At 33.8% G+C, this 19,602-nt stretch overlaps 1 protein-coding gene across 1 annotated transcript in view; it reads right to left on the minus strand.

The window, feature by feature from the left end:
- Positions 1 to 19,602, minus strand: part of THEMIS (thymocyte selection associated) — a 75,251-nt gene that overhangs the window by 7,355 nt on the left and 48,294 nt on the right. Inside the window, exon 3 of the mRNA XM_004674110.1 lies at positions 2,036 to 2,494. Coding sequence (XP_004674167.1) covers positions 2,036 to 2,494 — 459 coding nt within the window. The remainder of the gene's footprint in view (positions 1 to 2,035; positions 2,495 to 19,602) is intronic.

Consider the following 19,602-nt stretch of genomic DNA (forward strand, 5'->3'; position numbering starts at 1 on the left):
GCCTGTGCTGCTCTCCACTCTGTCACTGGTAAAGCCTCTCATCACCCCTGAACCTCTGGCCTGTACCCCAGTTCTGTAAGCATAACTGAATCTTTAAAAATAAAGAGAAGTTAGATATGGTATCCCTAAAATAAGAACATGATAACATTGTTTAAAAATGTGAGAAGAATAACTCTTGGAAATTAAGAATATGATAGCTAACAATAAAATTTATTAAAACATTTGGAACTGTAGTGAAGGAATTTTCCTCAAAGGCTAAAGTCAAGGAGATACGGAGAAGAAAAGAGTAACAGATAAATATGGGATCATCAACATGTGAGCAGATGTTACATAAAGAATGAAAAGGGGAAAAAAAGGTTGGGAGCAAATTATCAAAGAAATTATCCTAGAAGGAAGGATCTAAATTTCCAGACTGAAACTGCCATTAAAATGAAAGTATATTACTACGAAACTTCATAGTATCATGGATAATCTCTCAAGGGCAGTACTGGAAGTTACAAGATGAGGGAGCAACACTCTCAAAACAGAAATTACATACAACCTGCAGTTCTTAAGTAAGCAACTCAATCTTATGTGAGTGCAGAACAAAGATTTTTCAAACTTGTAGTTTCTCTAATTAATAACCTGTGTACCTTTCTCAGGAAGCATGTGTGGTATGGGCACCTCAAAGCAGGAAGAAAATCAAGAACAAGACGAACAGAAATGTTAGTAAGGACAGACTCACCAGAAGAGTGAGGAAATGGAAGTTCTAAAACAGTAGTAGTATGATGATTAAAGGCTGGTCTCTCCCAAATCTATAAGTTTGAAAATTGCTTGTTCAAGTGCTTAGGTTCTGGACTGACCTCCTTGCAGCTGTGTGATAGGATATGCCATGGTTTTATAAATTTAACAAGTTTTAAAATAAGAAAATGCTATCCTTTATTTATTAAAATGAAGAAAACAATAATTTTGATTGCATATTCTGGGATAGCTGCTGAACATCAATGTGATACCAAAATTTTCAATACTTTTATTGTATTAAAAACAATCACACGTGGTCTCAATTTTTTGTAGTATTTTTAAAAAATCACTATTTCAGTGGAATTCTTTAGCTAAACCTAAGGTTCATATGATTTTTGGTTGAATTTGTATGCAATAAAATTCAACTGTCCTCACACCAATAAAACGGATCACACTATTTTTTTAATTGTTTAAATGAACAATAATAACAATAATGATGCAGAGATAGCTAAAATTTGAAATAAAACATTTTTATGTCCTGCTTTACGTTTTCAATTATCTGTAGTGCCTCAATAGTACCTTACTTCATTCTTAACCCCAACAAGTACAAGAGTATCATGATGCCTTTTCCATGCACATGTTTAAACAGTTCACCCAACCCACTCCCTCTGAAATTGTTGACCCAGAGTTAGAGTCCAAGACTTTTGACTGAAATTGCAGAACTCTTTGCTCTATACTTGATCTCTTTATGCAATAATATTGAAAAGTCAAGGTATTCGTTCCTTACAGGCAAGAATGTTTTTAGTTATTCCAATTTTAATAACTCTATAAAGATCACATATTAAAAAATGCTTAAATGAGAATTAATTTACCATATCATATTCCCTTGGATCTCAGGCATTCCCAGTTAATAGAGAAATCTTACAACCATTGGTGAGTGGTTGAAAAAAAAAAAAAGGATTGTCAAATCCAGGAGAAAGGGACACAGTAAGGTAACTGTGCATCCTTAATTTGTTGGCCAGTTCCATACAAACATTCTCTTCCTAACAAATACACTCTATTCTAAAATGTAGCTCTATTCTGGCAGTGATAAAAAGTAAACTAGTATTTTAATTTATCTATACCTGACAGTTACAGCACTTTAACTGGATTTGATCCTTGCAACAAAAATATGATTTACTTCTTTATGGATTGGAAATCTAATTCTCAGAGAACTTAACGAACAAATCAGGGACCATGTCTGATTCTTTAAACTCTTAAGCCTTTCCCTTCCCATTAACCCCACAATGGGGGGTCACTGTCAACCGATACTTACATTTCATCACACCTTGAATTTCATAAACAGGCTTGAGAATCAAAGCACCATGAAAGCCTTTAGGAAATGGGTTTGTTAAGTCCCACTTATTTGAAAAATCTGTAAGTTTCACAGTTCGTGTTCTGTTCTTAGGGATCTTCCATTCAACAATCTCCTTTAGGGTATAAATATGCTCATCTTCACACTCATAGAATTCTCCTCTTTGTGACAAAGGCAAAGTAAATGAGTGATTCTTATGATTTCTTATCACTCCACAATGCACCATCACTTCTCCATTGACTTCTTCTATAGAGTTGAGCATGATTTGTTCACCTTGCTTCACAATGAATTTCTTTAGTTTTATATCTTTCTGATTATAGAAGCAAGGATGACCTAATCTACTTGGTCCAATAAGGATGGTCTTTGTAATTTCCTCCATAGTAGCGTATGGTGTTTTATCAGCCACAATCTTAAAAAGACCTAAAAACAGAAATGTGAATATTAAAGAGAGTTCTTACAATGGTAATTATCGTTAGAAAATCACATAATTATAAATACAATGTGGCTTTGAAAATAATGGGCCTTTATGAGAAAATAATAATAATAATAATAATGAACAGTTATATACCAGAGACATTTTATGGAGGTGGAATGGGGAATGGGATAAAAAAACAGTGGAGGGAAGGAATTGCACTGGACTATGGTGATGGCACATGGGTGATTTGGTGATGGGAAGCCCACGGGGATTACAACTGAGATAGGAAAATGCACAAAATGATGTAAAAATAAACTATTTTTAAAAATGGGCTTTTAAAAGACTAGAGATACTTGTCTTAATCTTGAATTTTCTGAATAAAATTTTAATATGTTAATTATATTTCTGGATCATCTAATCCAGGTAACATAAAAGAGAGAAGGGAAAAATACCTTGAAACAAAAATGGAAATGAAAATATTTATAGAGTAAAACTTTTAATCTCTTAAATTCACATATTTTATTTTTAAAATGAGATGATTAGATTTTTTCTGGCATATATTCTCTAGACATACTAAATTAAATGATATCCTAGAAGGAAACTGCTTAACAGTCAAATTAATTATTATAAAGCTATTGCCTAGAAGTAGATGGTGATGACAGTTATATAACATTGTGAAGATACTGAAGACTGTTTTATATATATATATATATATATATATATATATAAAGATTTATTTATTTATTGATACAGAACTGGGGTACAGGCCAGAGATGCGGAGGGTGAGAGGATTCACCAGAGACAGAGTGGGGAGCAAAACAGGCAGATCGACAAAGTACACTGCTGAGGGGAGCAGCGGGCGGATCAGGAGAGGTCTGCCGCGCCATGTGGATCTCCTCCAGGGCAGGCAGGGATCAAACTCATGCTGAAGTGACTTAAGCTTCCTAGTGCTGTGCTTTAACCCGCTGCACCACCAGGGAGGGCCAGACTGTTTTATATTTTAAATGACAGTTTATGTTATGCTAAAATTAACCAGTTTAAAATACCTATATATTTCCATTTAATAGTTATCAGAAATTTTAGATAACATGTGACTCACTAAAGAAAATACACCATCAAGAATTTGCCAATTTTCTTTGAATATAAAACTCTTGGAGAAATACCATTATTAAATCACAGCATAATATACCTTAGTATTCTACATTACTTTCTTTGGAAAACATAAGATTTGGTAGCTCATCATTGACTACTTTTGAATTTAAATCATTTTTTTCTAGTTTTGCTAAAATTTCACCATTTTTTCCTATAATACTATTAGTATACTCACTAGTGTATGTGTGTGTGTGTATACATTTACTTTACTGTTTCAGATACAGCCTGTTATGCTTACATGCATAAGTGCTGAATTCTCCTCTGATTTAGCTTGCTTTTATTTTATGGGCACATCAGCTTTGTAGCACTTTCAGAAATTTATTGAAGAAATTTTAATACATTCCATAAAAATAAACCAAAGAAAAAATTAAGTAATTGATTCCTTAACCCACAGAAATTAATACTAATATTATGCAGCAGTATGCACTCACAAGACAGTGTATTAAAAAAATACTTATATAACTCAGAATAATCATTAGTTTATTCAACAATATGTTCCAGTTAAATTAATCCATATATCAAATATTCTCAAGCAGGTTATAACTGTATGTTTATTTTGAGTTACTCTACAAACGTTTATGATCATATTTTTAAGTTTCTCCTGGCTTTAACAAAAACATACAGAATTTCAATTCTTTTTAGACATGAATTTCCTTAAAAAGTGTGGGTAATATAACTCTGGCAAGAATTGAGCAAGGTAGCACATATGCAATCTTTGGTAGAAAACTTTAAAAAAATGAATGTGTTCTACTGCATGATATGCTTGAATACAGTAGGCCAAAAACATTATTTTCAAGGAACTTACATCTTTATCAGGAAAAATTTAGTGAAATAATCTTAAATTTTCTACAACAAATTTTTCTGTGTGCTTGTGTGTGCACATGTACATTTATTCTGATTTGTCTCTACATGTAAACTTATTTGTAGGAGTCCACAATCATTATCAGGTATAGAAAATTCAGCAGTTTTGTGAAGTAGATCTAAATAGAGCTGCCTAGACTCTTGTATATGGTAGAGACACATAGTTTTATTTCTATGCTCGGTACATTGACGACATCAGTCACAGAAGAATTAATTCAGTGTCTTCTTTCTTGGGGAATTGTGTTCACCTAAGGTAATAACACTTAAAATGTTATGAAGTAGAGGAAGCCTGATACCCTAAGGGGTGCTATTATTTCTAGTTAATCACACACTTCAGAGCTGTCTTCTTGGATATCTCTATTGTAAGAAAAATCTATCCATGGATCTGTGCATTTTTCCTTACAAGATGATAAAGTACACAGTTTAGCATATTAGTGGCAGAAAATAGGAAAAAATCTGTGATTAACTTATTTCTTCATGTACTATTTGTAGTCAACCCAAAGACTATCTCCTTATGAACAGTCACTTAACACCACATTAACTAGGGCAAGTTAGAGACAGAGGTAGAGAAAGAGATTTAATACACTGAATATGTCATATCGGAAATTCAATTTCACAATAACCTAAAACTCCTACCAAATCAGTTTGAATTTTGACCAAATAAAAAATGGTCATAAAATATAAAAGAGTAAGACAACCTTATTCCTGGAAATATATAATTTGTTATTGTTCAAAGAAAACAAACCTAAGTGATAATGACAGTAATGGCAAAATAATACAATATGTCATCTTCATAAAAATAAAAGCTGAGGCCCTCCCTGGTGGTGCAGCGGGTTAAAGCACTGCACTATGAAGCTTAAGCCACTTCCTCATGAGTTCGATTCCCGCCTGCCCCGGAGGAGTCCACATGGCGAGGCAGACCTCTCCTGGCCCGCCCGCTGCTCCCCTCAGCAGTGTACTTCGTCGATCTGCCTGTTCTGCTCCCCACTCTGTCTTTGGTGAATCCTCTCACCCTCCGCATTTCTGGCCTGTACCCCAGTTCTATATGAATAAATAAATAAATCTTTAAAAAAATAATAATAAATAAATAAAGCTGAAAGAAAATAGATTTCTATTTCCAAATTTATTGTTACCTATTAAAATGGATATTATTGTCATTTTCAAGTCAGGAGAATTTATTCTGAAAGAGCATGCCAGGAATGTAGTAAACATAAGAAAATGCAGTAAATTGACCTATTGAGATTTATTCAATCAATGAATTTAGTCTAAGATATTTTTTATAAACTAAAGATTTGGAAGCTATATTTTAAATTATTTCTTAACTATCTACACCTATTTTTATTAACAGTAGGAAAAACTGAAATTTGTAGAAAGTTACACATTTTAGCAATTTTTTATGCAACCTTTACCCTCAAAGGAGTCTTATATGGACAGCAAAACAATTCTTATTACTGATATATGTAGAAAAAAATCATGGTTTTCATTGTCATGACACTAAAAATTTTAAATCAGGCCTTTGACATCAAGTCCTAGTGTGACCACATCATCTACTTCATAAACATTGCAGTGAATAAACAAATACATGTAACATGCTTAGTGAATACTTTAACACATAAGAAGCAGCAACAACAAAAATAATGTTATTTTGCCCTCATTTCCTTTCACTCTGTAATTCTAAGCCACTGAGGATGGTTACAAGGTCAAAAGTTAGTACCTACAAAGGCAAAGAGGACAATGTAGATGTGCCAGTCTATCAAATCAGATGACAGAAAATACACAGAATCAACAATTCAGCATCTTACGCACATTGAGCAAAAAAAATCCTAGCAACAATAAATTCCACAGACTTCACCACGGTATTTGAATACAGGAATGTCCCTTAGATGATTGCTTTAGGCAGACTGCTTTGGTAAAGTGTTTCTAGGTTGCTTTGAGAAGTGTGACCCCATGCTTTGATAAATTGCTTAGAATTTAGCCACCATAATTTTATGCCCCAAATAAGCAGTTTATAGGGAGAAATAGACACATTTAAAATGCAAATATTGTGCTGCTCATAGTTATTCACAAAGGTATACATTAGACACAGTTGCTGAAGTTCCCTTGAACAAAAGAAACAGCAAAATGCCAAGGCATATTTGAAAATGTTATTTTATTCATCGTTCTGAAAGGTAGTTGAAGCCAAATAAGGGAGGACCATACTCTCCCCTTATTTTAATGATCTTAATTTTGCTAATGGAATGTTAGTGGAAAGAGTTCGGGAGCCATGTGGTGCTGATTGCGTTGTTCAGTATTGATGTTGCCTGCAAATTAAATGTACCTAAGTAGCCACCTGTTTATGCTTATGATTATGTATAACCCCATATGTTTCTCTCTCTACACATGGGAGGTAAATATTGAAAAAATTATTCTGGTGTGAAGGGTGAAAACAGCAGCAATTCTTCTATAACTGTCAACATATGCTATGGTGTTTCCTTTAATGTTGTGCTTTGTCTGACATATTTGCTGATTTTTACCATGCAGTGTTCAAAAAAACCTGTTACCCGTGTTTATACAAAACAATTAAAAATCAGTTTCCATTAAATTCAAACCAGGAAGAGATATAATTTTCCAATGTAGCCATAAGTTTTAAATGGATTTCAGAGTTACTGATTTAAATAGATTTTGATTTGCATGACAAAGAAAAATGACTTCTTGCCTCCAAATTCACAAGCATATAAAAAAATGAACATTGTCTTCTTAAATACAACTTTTGATTCTATATTATTTGGCAACAAAGAAAGTAAAACAACATGAGTTTGAAAAGCCCACCTAAAATCAGCAATGGTCTCTCTACCTAGTTCATCACATTCTTGCTGGATTTGACCCCGAAGCAGCTTGCCAGACCTCATGTGTATCTGACCTGTTAAATGATCAGCAGGACTTGGGAGCAGTTTTGGGAAGAGGTAACACTGTGGCAATGCCTCTAGCTATTCAGTTAATATTTAAATCCCTCATAATCACATACAAAACAGTCTTCATCTTACGGTGGAAAGTCACCAACCACAGTTAGTCTTTGTGAATGGTCTTTTTGGCAAGTCACTGTCTATGTTCATTTAGGCTAATCTCTGAGCAGTCAGGCATTTCCAGAGTGTTGGCAAAAAAGTTAATGATAGAGGGCCCTCCCTGGTGGCGCAGCGGGCTAAAGCACAGCACTAAGAAGCTTAAGCCACTTCCTCATGAGTTCGATCCCCGCCTGCCCCGGAGGAGATCCACATGGCGAGACAGACCTCTCCTGACCCGCCCGCTGCTCCCCTCAGCAGTGTACCCTCTCGATCTGCCTGTTCTGCTCCCTGCTCTGTCTCTGGTGAATCCTCTCACCCTCCACATCTCTGGCCTGTACCCCAGTTCTGTACGAATAAATAAATAAATCTTTAAAAAAAAAAGTTAATGATAGAAAAGATGAAGCTTACCACACCCTCAAAAACTAAGAATAACAGACCAACTGCTCCAAAAACCTGAGGTTATTTCATAGTAAGCAAGATAGAGCTGACCTGAGAACATCAGGGGCCAACTCATTCTGACTCTCAAGACACAGAGGAATACCTCTAAATTTTTGAAAGATTTTGAAAGATTTCTTCTAAAGAAGGAAACAGTCACTGAGTACTTTCTACATGCCAAAGTCCATAGCATGTGCCTAATGCTTATCTCACATCATTTAACTTTAACTCCTGATAGAATCATACAAGATACACAGTATTAATATTCCCCAACATTATGAGGAAATAAATGAATGCGCCAAAATACATCAGGGAATTTACCTAAATTTAAAATTGGGTTTTCAATCTTTACACAAAATAAAGATAAAAATGTCTTTTAACAGCCAAGGTATGCAATGTATATTCATTTGGATCCTACTTGTTTTATTTAACATTGAACCATGGTCAAGCCTCAAATGTCTTATTTACAAAAACAGCTTTTAATGTCTCTAAGTTACAAGGGATGTTATCACAACTTACTCCTTTCCACGCTGTTAGGCATTTCACTTCATTATTTTGAGATGAATCTTTCCTTATACTTTGTTAAGTAGAAACACTTACTAAGCTTTATAAAGGTCTTTTCTGAGTAGTTTGCTGGTTTCAGAAGGACAGGGACCAAGATATAAGCATATCCCTAAAGCCATTAATACCACTGCACATGCACAGAAGTATTTCTCACTTCACTGTAAGATTGCTCAGAAATACCTTTTTTTTTCCACAAAGATAACATTCCTTTAGTTGGGTTTGAGAGTGACCATTTGATTTTACCTTTCTCTACTTAATTATAACAATCATAAAACCTTACCTAATAATATATGGAAAAGTTGTAACTATTTTAATTTACATAAATGGGTACAGATTAACTTCTGTATGGCTGTAAGTTATCACAGTTTCTTCTGCCACCTGTTTATTTATCCATTAGTATTCTTCTAGACTATTCAATTATTTCAAATTTTAGCAAAATATTCTTTTCAAAATAGTGTCATTTGTTAGGAAATTTTTATTCCTGATTTTACATATCTGGTGTACAGAAAGTGCCATTTAATATGGTTAAATATATTGCTTGTTTATGGCTTTTCATTTTATTTACAATGTATATCTTTCATATAAAAATGTTTTTTACTAAAAATGTAGTTTTACATTTAATTCATTTCTTTTGCTGTATGGCATAAAGTTGACATAATTTCATCTATTGTTTTCAAATTAATAGGTATTCTAGAATAATTTACAAAATGTTTCTTCCTTTAATTCCCTATGTATAATTCCCACTTTATCAAATAGAATGTAATACTCTATATTAAGCCTATCTCCTACCTATAGAGGCCGAAGTGCATACATACTAGAGTCAAATTAAAAACTTAACCTCTACTGTTCTATAACCAGAACCACTATTAGTTTATTGAGTCAGTTTTTGATTTTCTTAACACTAGCTGTAATTTGTTATAACTTTTTAGATTTAAATATTGGTAGAATAAGTACTTCTTTATTCTGTTTTGTTTTCAAAAATATATGCTTGAATATTTTCCGTTGCTTATTCTCCCAACTTTAGGGACTCTCTTAGGAGTCAACATGATAATAACTATGATAAATAAGACATGTTTATCACCGGTCATCTTGAAAATTAACTCATGCAACTGATAATTACATGTGTGTATAACTATATATGTACAATGTCCAATTTTCTGATATAATCATTTAAATGTCTGATTATTTTTAATAGCTTTCACAATATTTTTAGAAAATATCAAATAAGTAAAGTTTTCTATCATTCCTCAAATTAGTCATAAAGATATGAAGCCTAGCTATTCTATGTTTTTACATTTGTTTGTAAGCAGATTACCTATATGTCTACAATTACGATTATGCTATATAGACTTCATAAAAATATGTATTTATGTGAATATTTTATTTATATGCTTCATATATAAGCTTATATATATGTTGCTTTTAAATATATTTTTATCCTCCCACTCAAGTAAACTCACTAATTTTAGTAAATTTTTTATTTGAGTCTATTTTTTCTAGGGTAATTTTGCTGTATATAATGATTATTGCTTAATTTCTAAGACCTTTTCTATTTCATTTCCCTAGTCTTATTTTACAATTCAGAATTCTGTTAGTTAAATAAGAGTAAAGGCCCTCCCTTGTGGCACAGCAGGTTAAAGCTCAGCAATAAGAAGCTAAAGCTACTTCAGCATGAGTTCGATCCCCACCGGAGGTGACCCACATGGCGCGGCAGACCTCTCCTGACCCACCTGCTGCTCCCCTCAGCAGTGTTCTTCATCAGTCGGCCTGTTCTGCTCCCCACTGTCTCCCGTGAAGCCTCTTACCACCCCCGCACCTCTGGCCTGCACCCCACATTCTGTATGCATAATCTTTTTTTAAAAAAAAATTTAAAAAGAGTAAACACAAACACCTTTTCAAAAATCTCTTCTTTTACCTGTCTTGCTGGGTTTTCTACTTCATGTCTATACCTGAATCCTATGCACTGTACAATGTGACCAGCCTGCCTACCCCCCACCCTCAGCCAGGTCCTGCCATTTAGACTATTTAGACTCATGTTGCTAAGAAACTGAGGCAGGGACATGAAAAATCATTGAATTGTATACTTTAAACAGCTGAATATTATGCTATGTAAATTATAGCTGAATAAATCTGTTAATTTAAAAAATTAGATGGGGAGGAATGGACTGATAGGTAGCAGCTTCAAAAAGCAGTAAATTGGTCCATTTATTAGTTCTTGGTGAGAACTAAATTGGCAGTCTGTATGGGATGTGCTCTGGTAATACACATCAAAAGCTTTAAACATTTTTACTTGTGAGATCATAATTCCATGCACATGAAATTTTTATAATAATCGGGAACACAGACAAAACTTCAGTTAAAAAGCTGCCCAGTATTACATACATTGTGTAAATGCCCATGTTAGTATAGATTTAATAAATTATATGTATATGAAGCACTACCACATAGAAAATAAAAATTATGTTTGGAAGAATAACAACATTGGCAATTCCTCAAAAATATTGTTTCCCATTATATTAAAACATATTTATGTGTGTAGGTATGTAATTTACAGGCCAAAAATGGAAGGATACATCAAATAATAAAGCGAGGTAGTCCTGGTGATGAGATTTATAGGGAACAATAATTGATTTCCCTGAAATGTCTTCTATTCTCTAATTTTCTACAAGAGATGTGCCTTTTTTTTTTTTTTAGTCAATTCACTTTAAAACTAAAATGTTAGGCTACTGAGTCCACACCAAAACCTTCTACAGATGTTTCCTGCAGTTTTATTCACTGTTGCCAAAATTTAGAATAAGACACCCTTTCAGTACATGAATGGATAAACTGGTATATTTGATTACTGAATATCATCTCGCACTAAAAAGAAATGAGCAATCAAGACATAAAAATTCATCCGGGAATCCTAAATGCACATTAGTAAGTGAAAAAAGTCAAACTGAAAAAGGCACTACTCAGTGATTCCAAATATGTGACATTTTGGAAAAGGCAAAAACCTATGGAAACAGTAAGCTGATCAATGTTTTGTTGGGAGTAACAGGGGTGGAAGGTTGTATAGGTAGCACGTAGATCTTTTTTTTTTTAAAGATTTATTTGTGCGTACAGAACTGGGGTACAGGCCAGAGACTCAGGGGTGGTGAAAGACTTCACCAGAGACAGAGTGGGGAGCAGAACAGGCAGACTGACGAAGTACACTGCTGAGGGGAGCAGCAGGCGGGTCAGGAGAGGTCTGCCACGCCATGTGGTCACCTCCGGGGCAGGCGGGAATCGAACTCATGTGGAAGTGGTTTCAGCTTCTTAGTGCTGTGCGCCACCAGGGAGGGCCAGCACACAGATGATTTTTAGGACAGTGAAAAATACCCTAATAACATAATGGTGGATGCATACCAGTATACATTTGTCTGATGCATAGAAAGTACAACACTAAGAGTGAACCAGGAACTCTGGATGATCATGCTATGTTGAGTCAAGTTCACCAGTTGTAATAAGTGTACTGTTCAGTAAAGGATGTTGATGTGAAGGAGGTTATGAAGTGCCAGGACAGAGAATACACAGTTAATCTCTACTTTCCAATCAATTTTGCTGTGAGTCTCAACTGCTCAAAAACATGTCCATTTTCTAAAAAAGATTTTGTATCAATGGCAGAATTTCTAAATCACTGAATATCTACACAATGTGGCAATGTGCTTTACCAGTGTCCAGTTGAGGCTGTCAAGAACTAAAGACCTGAGCAGACCTTTTTTTTTTTTAATGATAATTTGTTTTTTTCATGAGAATTCCTTCATGGTGATACTGTTAAGGCACACCATTAAGTGTTTTAGAGGAACTGTGCAGATAGGAAAGGAGGTGGTAAGAGCTAAAAACAGAGAGATAGGTTTTTTTGAAGATGAACATAAAATGCTTTTTGTGGAATTTGTTTTATACTATCACTGGTATTTTGGAAGCAGAGGATGCCTCCTGTCAGGTATAGTACCAGCAGGACACCCACCACTAACGCATCTATCGTCCTCCACCATGTGCTCCCTTCCCACTGTATACTTATTAAGGATAGAGTTCCACAAATGAAACAGAGGAGAATTAATTCTGAAAAATGTTAATATATTCCATATTGTGGTAGCCAGGCATAAAAGTGCAATTTTCATAAGGTTTAGTCATTCATTTGTAGTCAAATTCTTCTACACATACTTCTATTAATCTGATTTCCATCACTGGTTATTCTTTAATACTTCTCCATATTTTTCAAATTATAAACATAATAATTAAAATTATTTTGTAAACAGTCTTATTATAAAAAGATACAGGTATGTTTTGGAGGAAAATTCTTTGTGGTATTTCTACATGCCTCAGAAGCTTGAGGAAACAGGCTTGTTTCCTAAGTAGTGAAAAAATGGTAGAATATCTCCCCCTTGAGACACATTCCAGGACAGTAAAATCTCCCTCCACTCCCCAAAGGAGATTTTTTTTTTTACATTCCAGAGTAATAAAGACAATGTTTCTCTCCAGGGAAAAGACTGGCAGGCTTGCCTGCAGCTCCTTACACCATTGGGATGTCCTAAACTAAATATTCCTTTGTTGTGCCTTCCACAGCCAATTGATCCTGTTCTCTAGCACCCCCTATGGAACGTGGGGTTCCAGGGGAACTACTGCAGCGGGAAGCTCAAGCTGTCTAATGTGTCAAGAGACTACTGAATTTATTTGGGTTCCTTGCTTCGTCACCCACCTAATTTATTAAAGTATGGCATATCAGCCTACAGTATGAGGCTACTCAGGGATTGTATGACCATGTGACAGATAAAATCCATGTAATCATTTATCAAGTAGAAATTAATTTAAGAGGCACTGGCTCTAGCTTGTTTTAAAGTAGAATTTAAGCCCATTAAACATATGAAGGTCATTTTATATACAGTGAATTTTCTAAATTCATTTAAAATTCTTAATTCATATTATTTTAAGACTAGCATTAATTTAGACCTTTGAATGCTGTAATGGAGAAAAACAACATATACATAATGGAGAAAATAAAAATTATGTTCTATATAACTGGGGTATCTGTGATATGTCATTATAACACTGATGCTACTTGACAAAAAGATCATTTCACACTTTTTTGGTAAGTTTATTTTTACATCATTTTGTACATTTTTTTTTCCATCTCAATTATAATCCCCGCGGGTTTTCCATCACCAAGTCACCCATGTGCCATCACCATAATCTCATGTACTTCCCTCCCCAACCCCCTGTTTTTGATCGCATTCCCCTCTCCACTCCCACAAAATGTCTCTGGTATATGGCTGTTCATTATTCTTGTTATTTTCTTGCCTGGTCCATTATACTCCTGCTATGAGTAGATTTCACTCTTTTTTAATAACTAAGCAAGAAGTGCTTAGAACACAGACTCTAGAGTCATACTGATTTGGTCTGTATTGGTGCTCGACAACACAATATCACTACTATTGTACTGAACATCTGAAATGGGTGACTTCTTGAAATTTGTATGGCTAGAACTGAGACGTACTAAGTGGAATACACAGATCAAATGCTAAAGTCTTATGTTAAAAATAACGTATACCACCTAAATTTTATATTGCTTAGATATTAAGTGGATATATTTTAGATACCTATTTCTTAACAAAACATTTTAAGGCAGATTTTACCTTTTCTTTTTGACAATTTTTAATACCAGTGCTAGATGGCCTCCCACATATCCCCCAGAGACTTCTGTGTCTATCATCATGGCCTGTTTAGTCCTGGGTCACACCATCATTCATCTGTGTGGTCTAACACAGTGATGTCACATCATTTCTGAAGTTATAGAAGACTATGGCTTCTATATCGGGCTTTCTCAGATCACTCACTGAGGGAAAACCTATGGAGTGAGCCACATGGCATAAAAATAAAACCTGAAAAAGTCACACGAATGAACATATTCATTCATGGACAAATTAGCATAAATATGTGATCTGAAAATATATTTCTATCACACAATGCTAATGCAAATTGAATAGAACCACTTACTATGTGATCTTGACCAAGTTACTTGACCTCCTATAGCCGCTTCCTCGTATGCAAAATGAGAACCAACAAGTAACACATATAACATAGATATATATATATATATATATATATATATATATATCCAAAGCATACAGAACAGTTTATATGTAAAAGTATACTTAGAACACTGTCTGGCAGATCATCAAAATTCTCATTTAAGTGTGTGATAAGGACAGGATAGCGTGTATGGTAGCAGAGACTATCCCATCATTAAGTTCTGCTAACACATTTTGTACAAGTCTCTTAACTCCAACAACACAATTTCCACACAGTAATAAAAGTAAGCTTTAAAATTCAAGCCAGGCCCTCACTGGTGGTGCAGCGGTTTAAAGCACAGCACTAAGAAGCTAAAGCCAGGTCCGCATGAGTTCGATTCCTGCCTGCCCCGGAGATGACCACATGGTGTGGCAGATCTCAACTGACCCGCCCGCTGCTCCCCTCAGCAGTGTACTTCCTCATCTGCCTGTTCTGCTCCCCACTCTGTCTCTGGTGAAGACTCTTGCCACCCCTGAACCTCTGGCCTGTACCCCAGTTCTGTATGCACAAATAAATCTTTAAAAAAAAATTCAAACCAAAAAATGTCTTCAATCTAATCTTGTAATTTTAGCTTGGCTTTATACATACAAACACAACAGTACTCAAACATATGGCTTAGACATATATGTGAATGTTGTTTGAGAGAAAAAAAAACTGTTCATCATAAAAATGTATATACTTTTTCTTTCAGGATATTTCTCATGGCTAAGTAAAAAGCACTTATTATTTATGTTTTATAACACTGTAAAGTAATCACAAATCTTTCCAAGAAGTAATCCAAAAATGTGGAACATCACTACAACCCAAACATTATATGACTTACCAATTTATGAGGATAATGTAATCAGCTACTAAATATCAGAACATATTTCTGTTGTATTTGGCAAGACTGGAACATTTTCTAGATCATAAAAGAGCTCAGCCAAGAGTGTTATCTTCCTAAAGAACAAAATGTGCTTCTAAAGCTGTGTGCTTATTTCCATAAAGAACTGAAATGGTTGCATTTTATATCTTAATATACATAATATTTTTGAAGTGACAAAACAGAGACATAAGGAAACATAACATTAATGTAAGACGCAACTGGTGATGCCTATTACAAATTTAGGTCTCATTCACATTTTGGAAAAAATCAGTTTCCAGTGTTTGCCCTAAGTGTCCTTGCCAAACCCTTATAAGTCCTTCCTCTTTTGACTGCTGCTTAAGTTTCTATTGTCTGGAGCTATAGTTATAAAACTGTATTTACTAGTGAAATGCTGGGTAGTGTTTTCCTAAATAAAGCATTTGTATTTGCAAAGAAATTAGTAGGGGTACCTTTGCCATGATCATCTTCAAGACTTTCAAATTTCCAAGACAATTTCAGAATCTATGTTAATATTCTTTAATATAGATGGGTGGATGATGTCAACAAAATCGCTAAGATACTGATCTCTAGAAATTATCTCTCCTATACAATCAATGGGAAAAAAATGGTTTAAAAAATAATCAGAATTTTTTTTTACGAATTCTGAAAATTTACCCAAGGTTATTTCCAACAATCTGGGGAAAGTTTATTAAAGAATAGAACATTTGACTCTTGGTAAGAACGCCTAATTTTGTAGCACTTAATTTAATGCACTCACACTCCTCCCACCCTCTTCAACTCCATGTAGTGTTGAAAACCCACAGCTGTAGTCAGAGCAAAACCAGCAGTTTGGCAGTCACAAGAGGGGGCAGAAAGGAGCTAAAGTTCCATCAAAGCTCATTCTCAGAGATTTGTCAATTTTTGACATGTCTGGTGACTCACTGGGAGATTCTACTTACAATACTGACTTTCTTTGATATTATTTTGAGCTTTACTTACTGGGAAAAAAAAAACTTTTCCTAGGGGCATTTTAAAAAACAATGAAAGGCAAATATTTTATTTGTATGATTGTCTGCATTAATGTGTGACAGTTGGATAAAACAATAGGCTAATTTGTTTAAACCCAAAAGATTAAAAATAAAATTCTCCAGACTAGAAAAGACAAATCCCTAAAATCAGAAATGAACAAGGAGACAAAGTACAAATTCTATGAACATTAAAAATAATGGAATAATATGAGCAATTTCATGCTCCAAATGTAATCTACATGGAATGAACAGATTCCTTAAAAGATAAATACTGCTGGAACTCAGACAATGAATCGACAATTTAAATGACCTATAACTATTAATGAAATTGAGTCAATAGTTAAAAGCCATCCAAAATAAAAAGTCCAGGTCCAGAAGATTCTCATTAGTGAACTCTACCAAACATTTGGGGAAGAATTTATCAAAACTCTCTCTAATATATTTCAGAAAACAGAAAAAAGGACTTATTTCTATTCATTTTGTGAAACTAACATTTATACCAAAACTATGCAAAAGATACTACAAAGAGAAAAACAATTACAGTACAATTTCTCTTATGAGTAAATGCAAAAATTTTCAATAAACTGTTAGCAATTCAAATCTAACAATTTATAAAAAGAATTATACAACACAAATAAGTGGAATTTATTACAGGTGTTCAGGAATGGTCAGCATTTGAACATCAATTAATATAATCAATAATAGATTAAAAGAAAATTATGATCATATTAATAAATGCAGGAAAGCTATTTAACAAAACAAAATTCAAGATTAAAGAAAAGTCACCTAGCAAAACAGAGAGATTAAGAATATCAACTCAACTTGATTATCTATACAAAATCTATAGCTATCATACTTAGTAGTAAGAAACTAGAATCTTGACCACTAAGATCAGGAACATGGTTAAGATGCCTGCTCACATCACTCCTTTTCAACATTTTATTGGAAGTTCTAGCTAATAGAATAAGTAAAAGTCAGGCCCTCCCTGGTGGTGCAGCAGATTAAAGCACAGCACTAAGAATAAGTAAAAGTCCAACTAAATAAAAAAAAAAATGCTCTATTTGCTGGTGAGAAATCATTGCTTATATATAAAATCTGAAAGAATCTATAAAACAACCTCTTCTGATTAAGTGAATGTACAAGACTGTAAACTAGTTCACAACAAGTGGAATTGAAATGTAAATATATCATTTATATTAGCACCCTAAAAATGAAATTCAGTATTTTAGGTATAAATTTAACAAAATATGTATAAGACCTATATGTGGAAGACTACAAAATACTGATAAGAGAATTCAAATAACTAAATAAATCGAGATATTTCAATATTGTAAAGTGTTGTTTCTTTCCAACTAAATCAAGATTCAATCCAGCCAAGTAAAAATCCCAGTAAGTTGTTTCATGGTATTGACAAATTGAATCTGTAGTTTATATGGAGAAATAAAAGACCCAACAAAGACAACACAATATTGGAACAGCAAAATCAGAGAACTTTACATCAAAATTCATTATCAAACTATAGCAATTAAGACATTGTGGGTATTGGTGAAAAAAAAAATCTAGAGTTTTTTTTTTTTTTTAATGAAACAGAATGGAGATTCCAGAAAAAATCTCATGTGATCTTGAATGACTGAGTAAAGTGAAAACAATAAGCAAACACTGTAATTTTCAACAAATGGTGGTAGAATAACTGGGCATCTAGATAACAACTAAATCTAGATATATAACTTACACCCTTCATAAAAATTAATTCAAAATCAATCATAGCCCTAAGTGTGAAATATAAGTCTATAAGCACCTAGAAGATGATACAGGGGGGAAAAAACTCTGAGTCTAGGTTTGATGATAACTATTTATATATGACACCAAGGCATAATCTATCAAAGAAATAATCGATAAAATTGATTTCATTAAAAAAGTCTCTAAAAAGAAAAAAAAAAGCTCTGTGCATTTTATTGCCAAGAGAATGAGATGACAAGCCACAAAATGGTTTGCAAAAGATGTTTATGAAAGACTTATGCCCAAAATAAATAACGGACTTTTAAAACTCAACAATACATATATAATGATATTTAAAATGAGTAAAACACTATAAAATACCTCTCATAAAAGTTAAACAGATGGAGGATAAGTATATGAAAAGATGCTCAATAATAAATAAAATAATAAAATAAATAAAAGCATACCACATGTATCTGTGTGTTAGAATAGTCAACATCTGAAACATACAACACAAAATGTTGTTGAGGCAGTGAAATACCAGGAGCCCTCATTCATTGCTAGTGGAATGTAAAGTGGTAATGATTTAGAAGACTAAAATCTTCTCTAAACTAAGCATAGTCTTACCATATGACCTAGCAATCATGTTCTTTGGTTATTTACCCAAGTGAGTTGAAGATTTAACATCCATATAAACACCTGCACATGGATTCTTATAGCAGGTCATTTCTAAAACTTGGAAGTAACCAAGTTTTCTTCAGAAGGTAAACACTTAAATGAAATGAAATCCCACACATTAAAATCTTGTTCAGTTTTAAAAAAAAAAAAGCTAACAACCATGAATAGGCTTTGTGACATTTGACTCTGAGAAGCTGTGTGTGCATTGTTGGTGGTAGATAATACATGGAAAATTTATATATCTTCTCAATTATTCTGTAAACTTCAAACTACCAAAAACATTAAGTCTTAATTAAGAGAAATTTTTGAAAAACTATACTAGAATTATTTATTTTAGGAAAACTATACAATAATGAAGGAAAAGTCGAATACAAAAGAATTGAGGGAAAATCAACAGCAATGTGACAACAAATAGTGCTGATAAATAGCAAAGTAAATCCTTCATTATTGGCAATTACATTAAGTATAAGTGAATCAAATACTACAATTAAAAAGTAGAGATTGACAGAAAGGATTTGAAAGCATCTTATGACCTTTGCCCCAGCAGCCCAAACAAAGCCCTGGATATAAACTGAGACAACACAGCTAGGTGAGTGGACCCCAAGCTGCTGCAGGGGGCGGGACCCAACCACAGGCCCAACCCTAGGATAATGCAGCAATTTTAACAACCTTGCATGGGCACATTTAACATAGAGAGGTCC

The sequence above is a fragment of the Condylura cristata genome, unplaced genomic scaffold, assembly GCF_000260355.1.
Source record: "Condylura cristata isolate star-nosed mole 26May11 unplaced genomic scaffold, ConCri1.0 scaffold00001, whole genome shotgun sequence".
In the NCBI taxonomy this organism is placed as follows: Eukaryota; Metazoa; Chordata; class Mammalia; order Eulipotyphla; family Talpidae; genus Condylura; species Condylura cristata.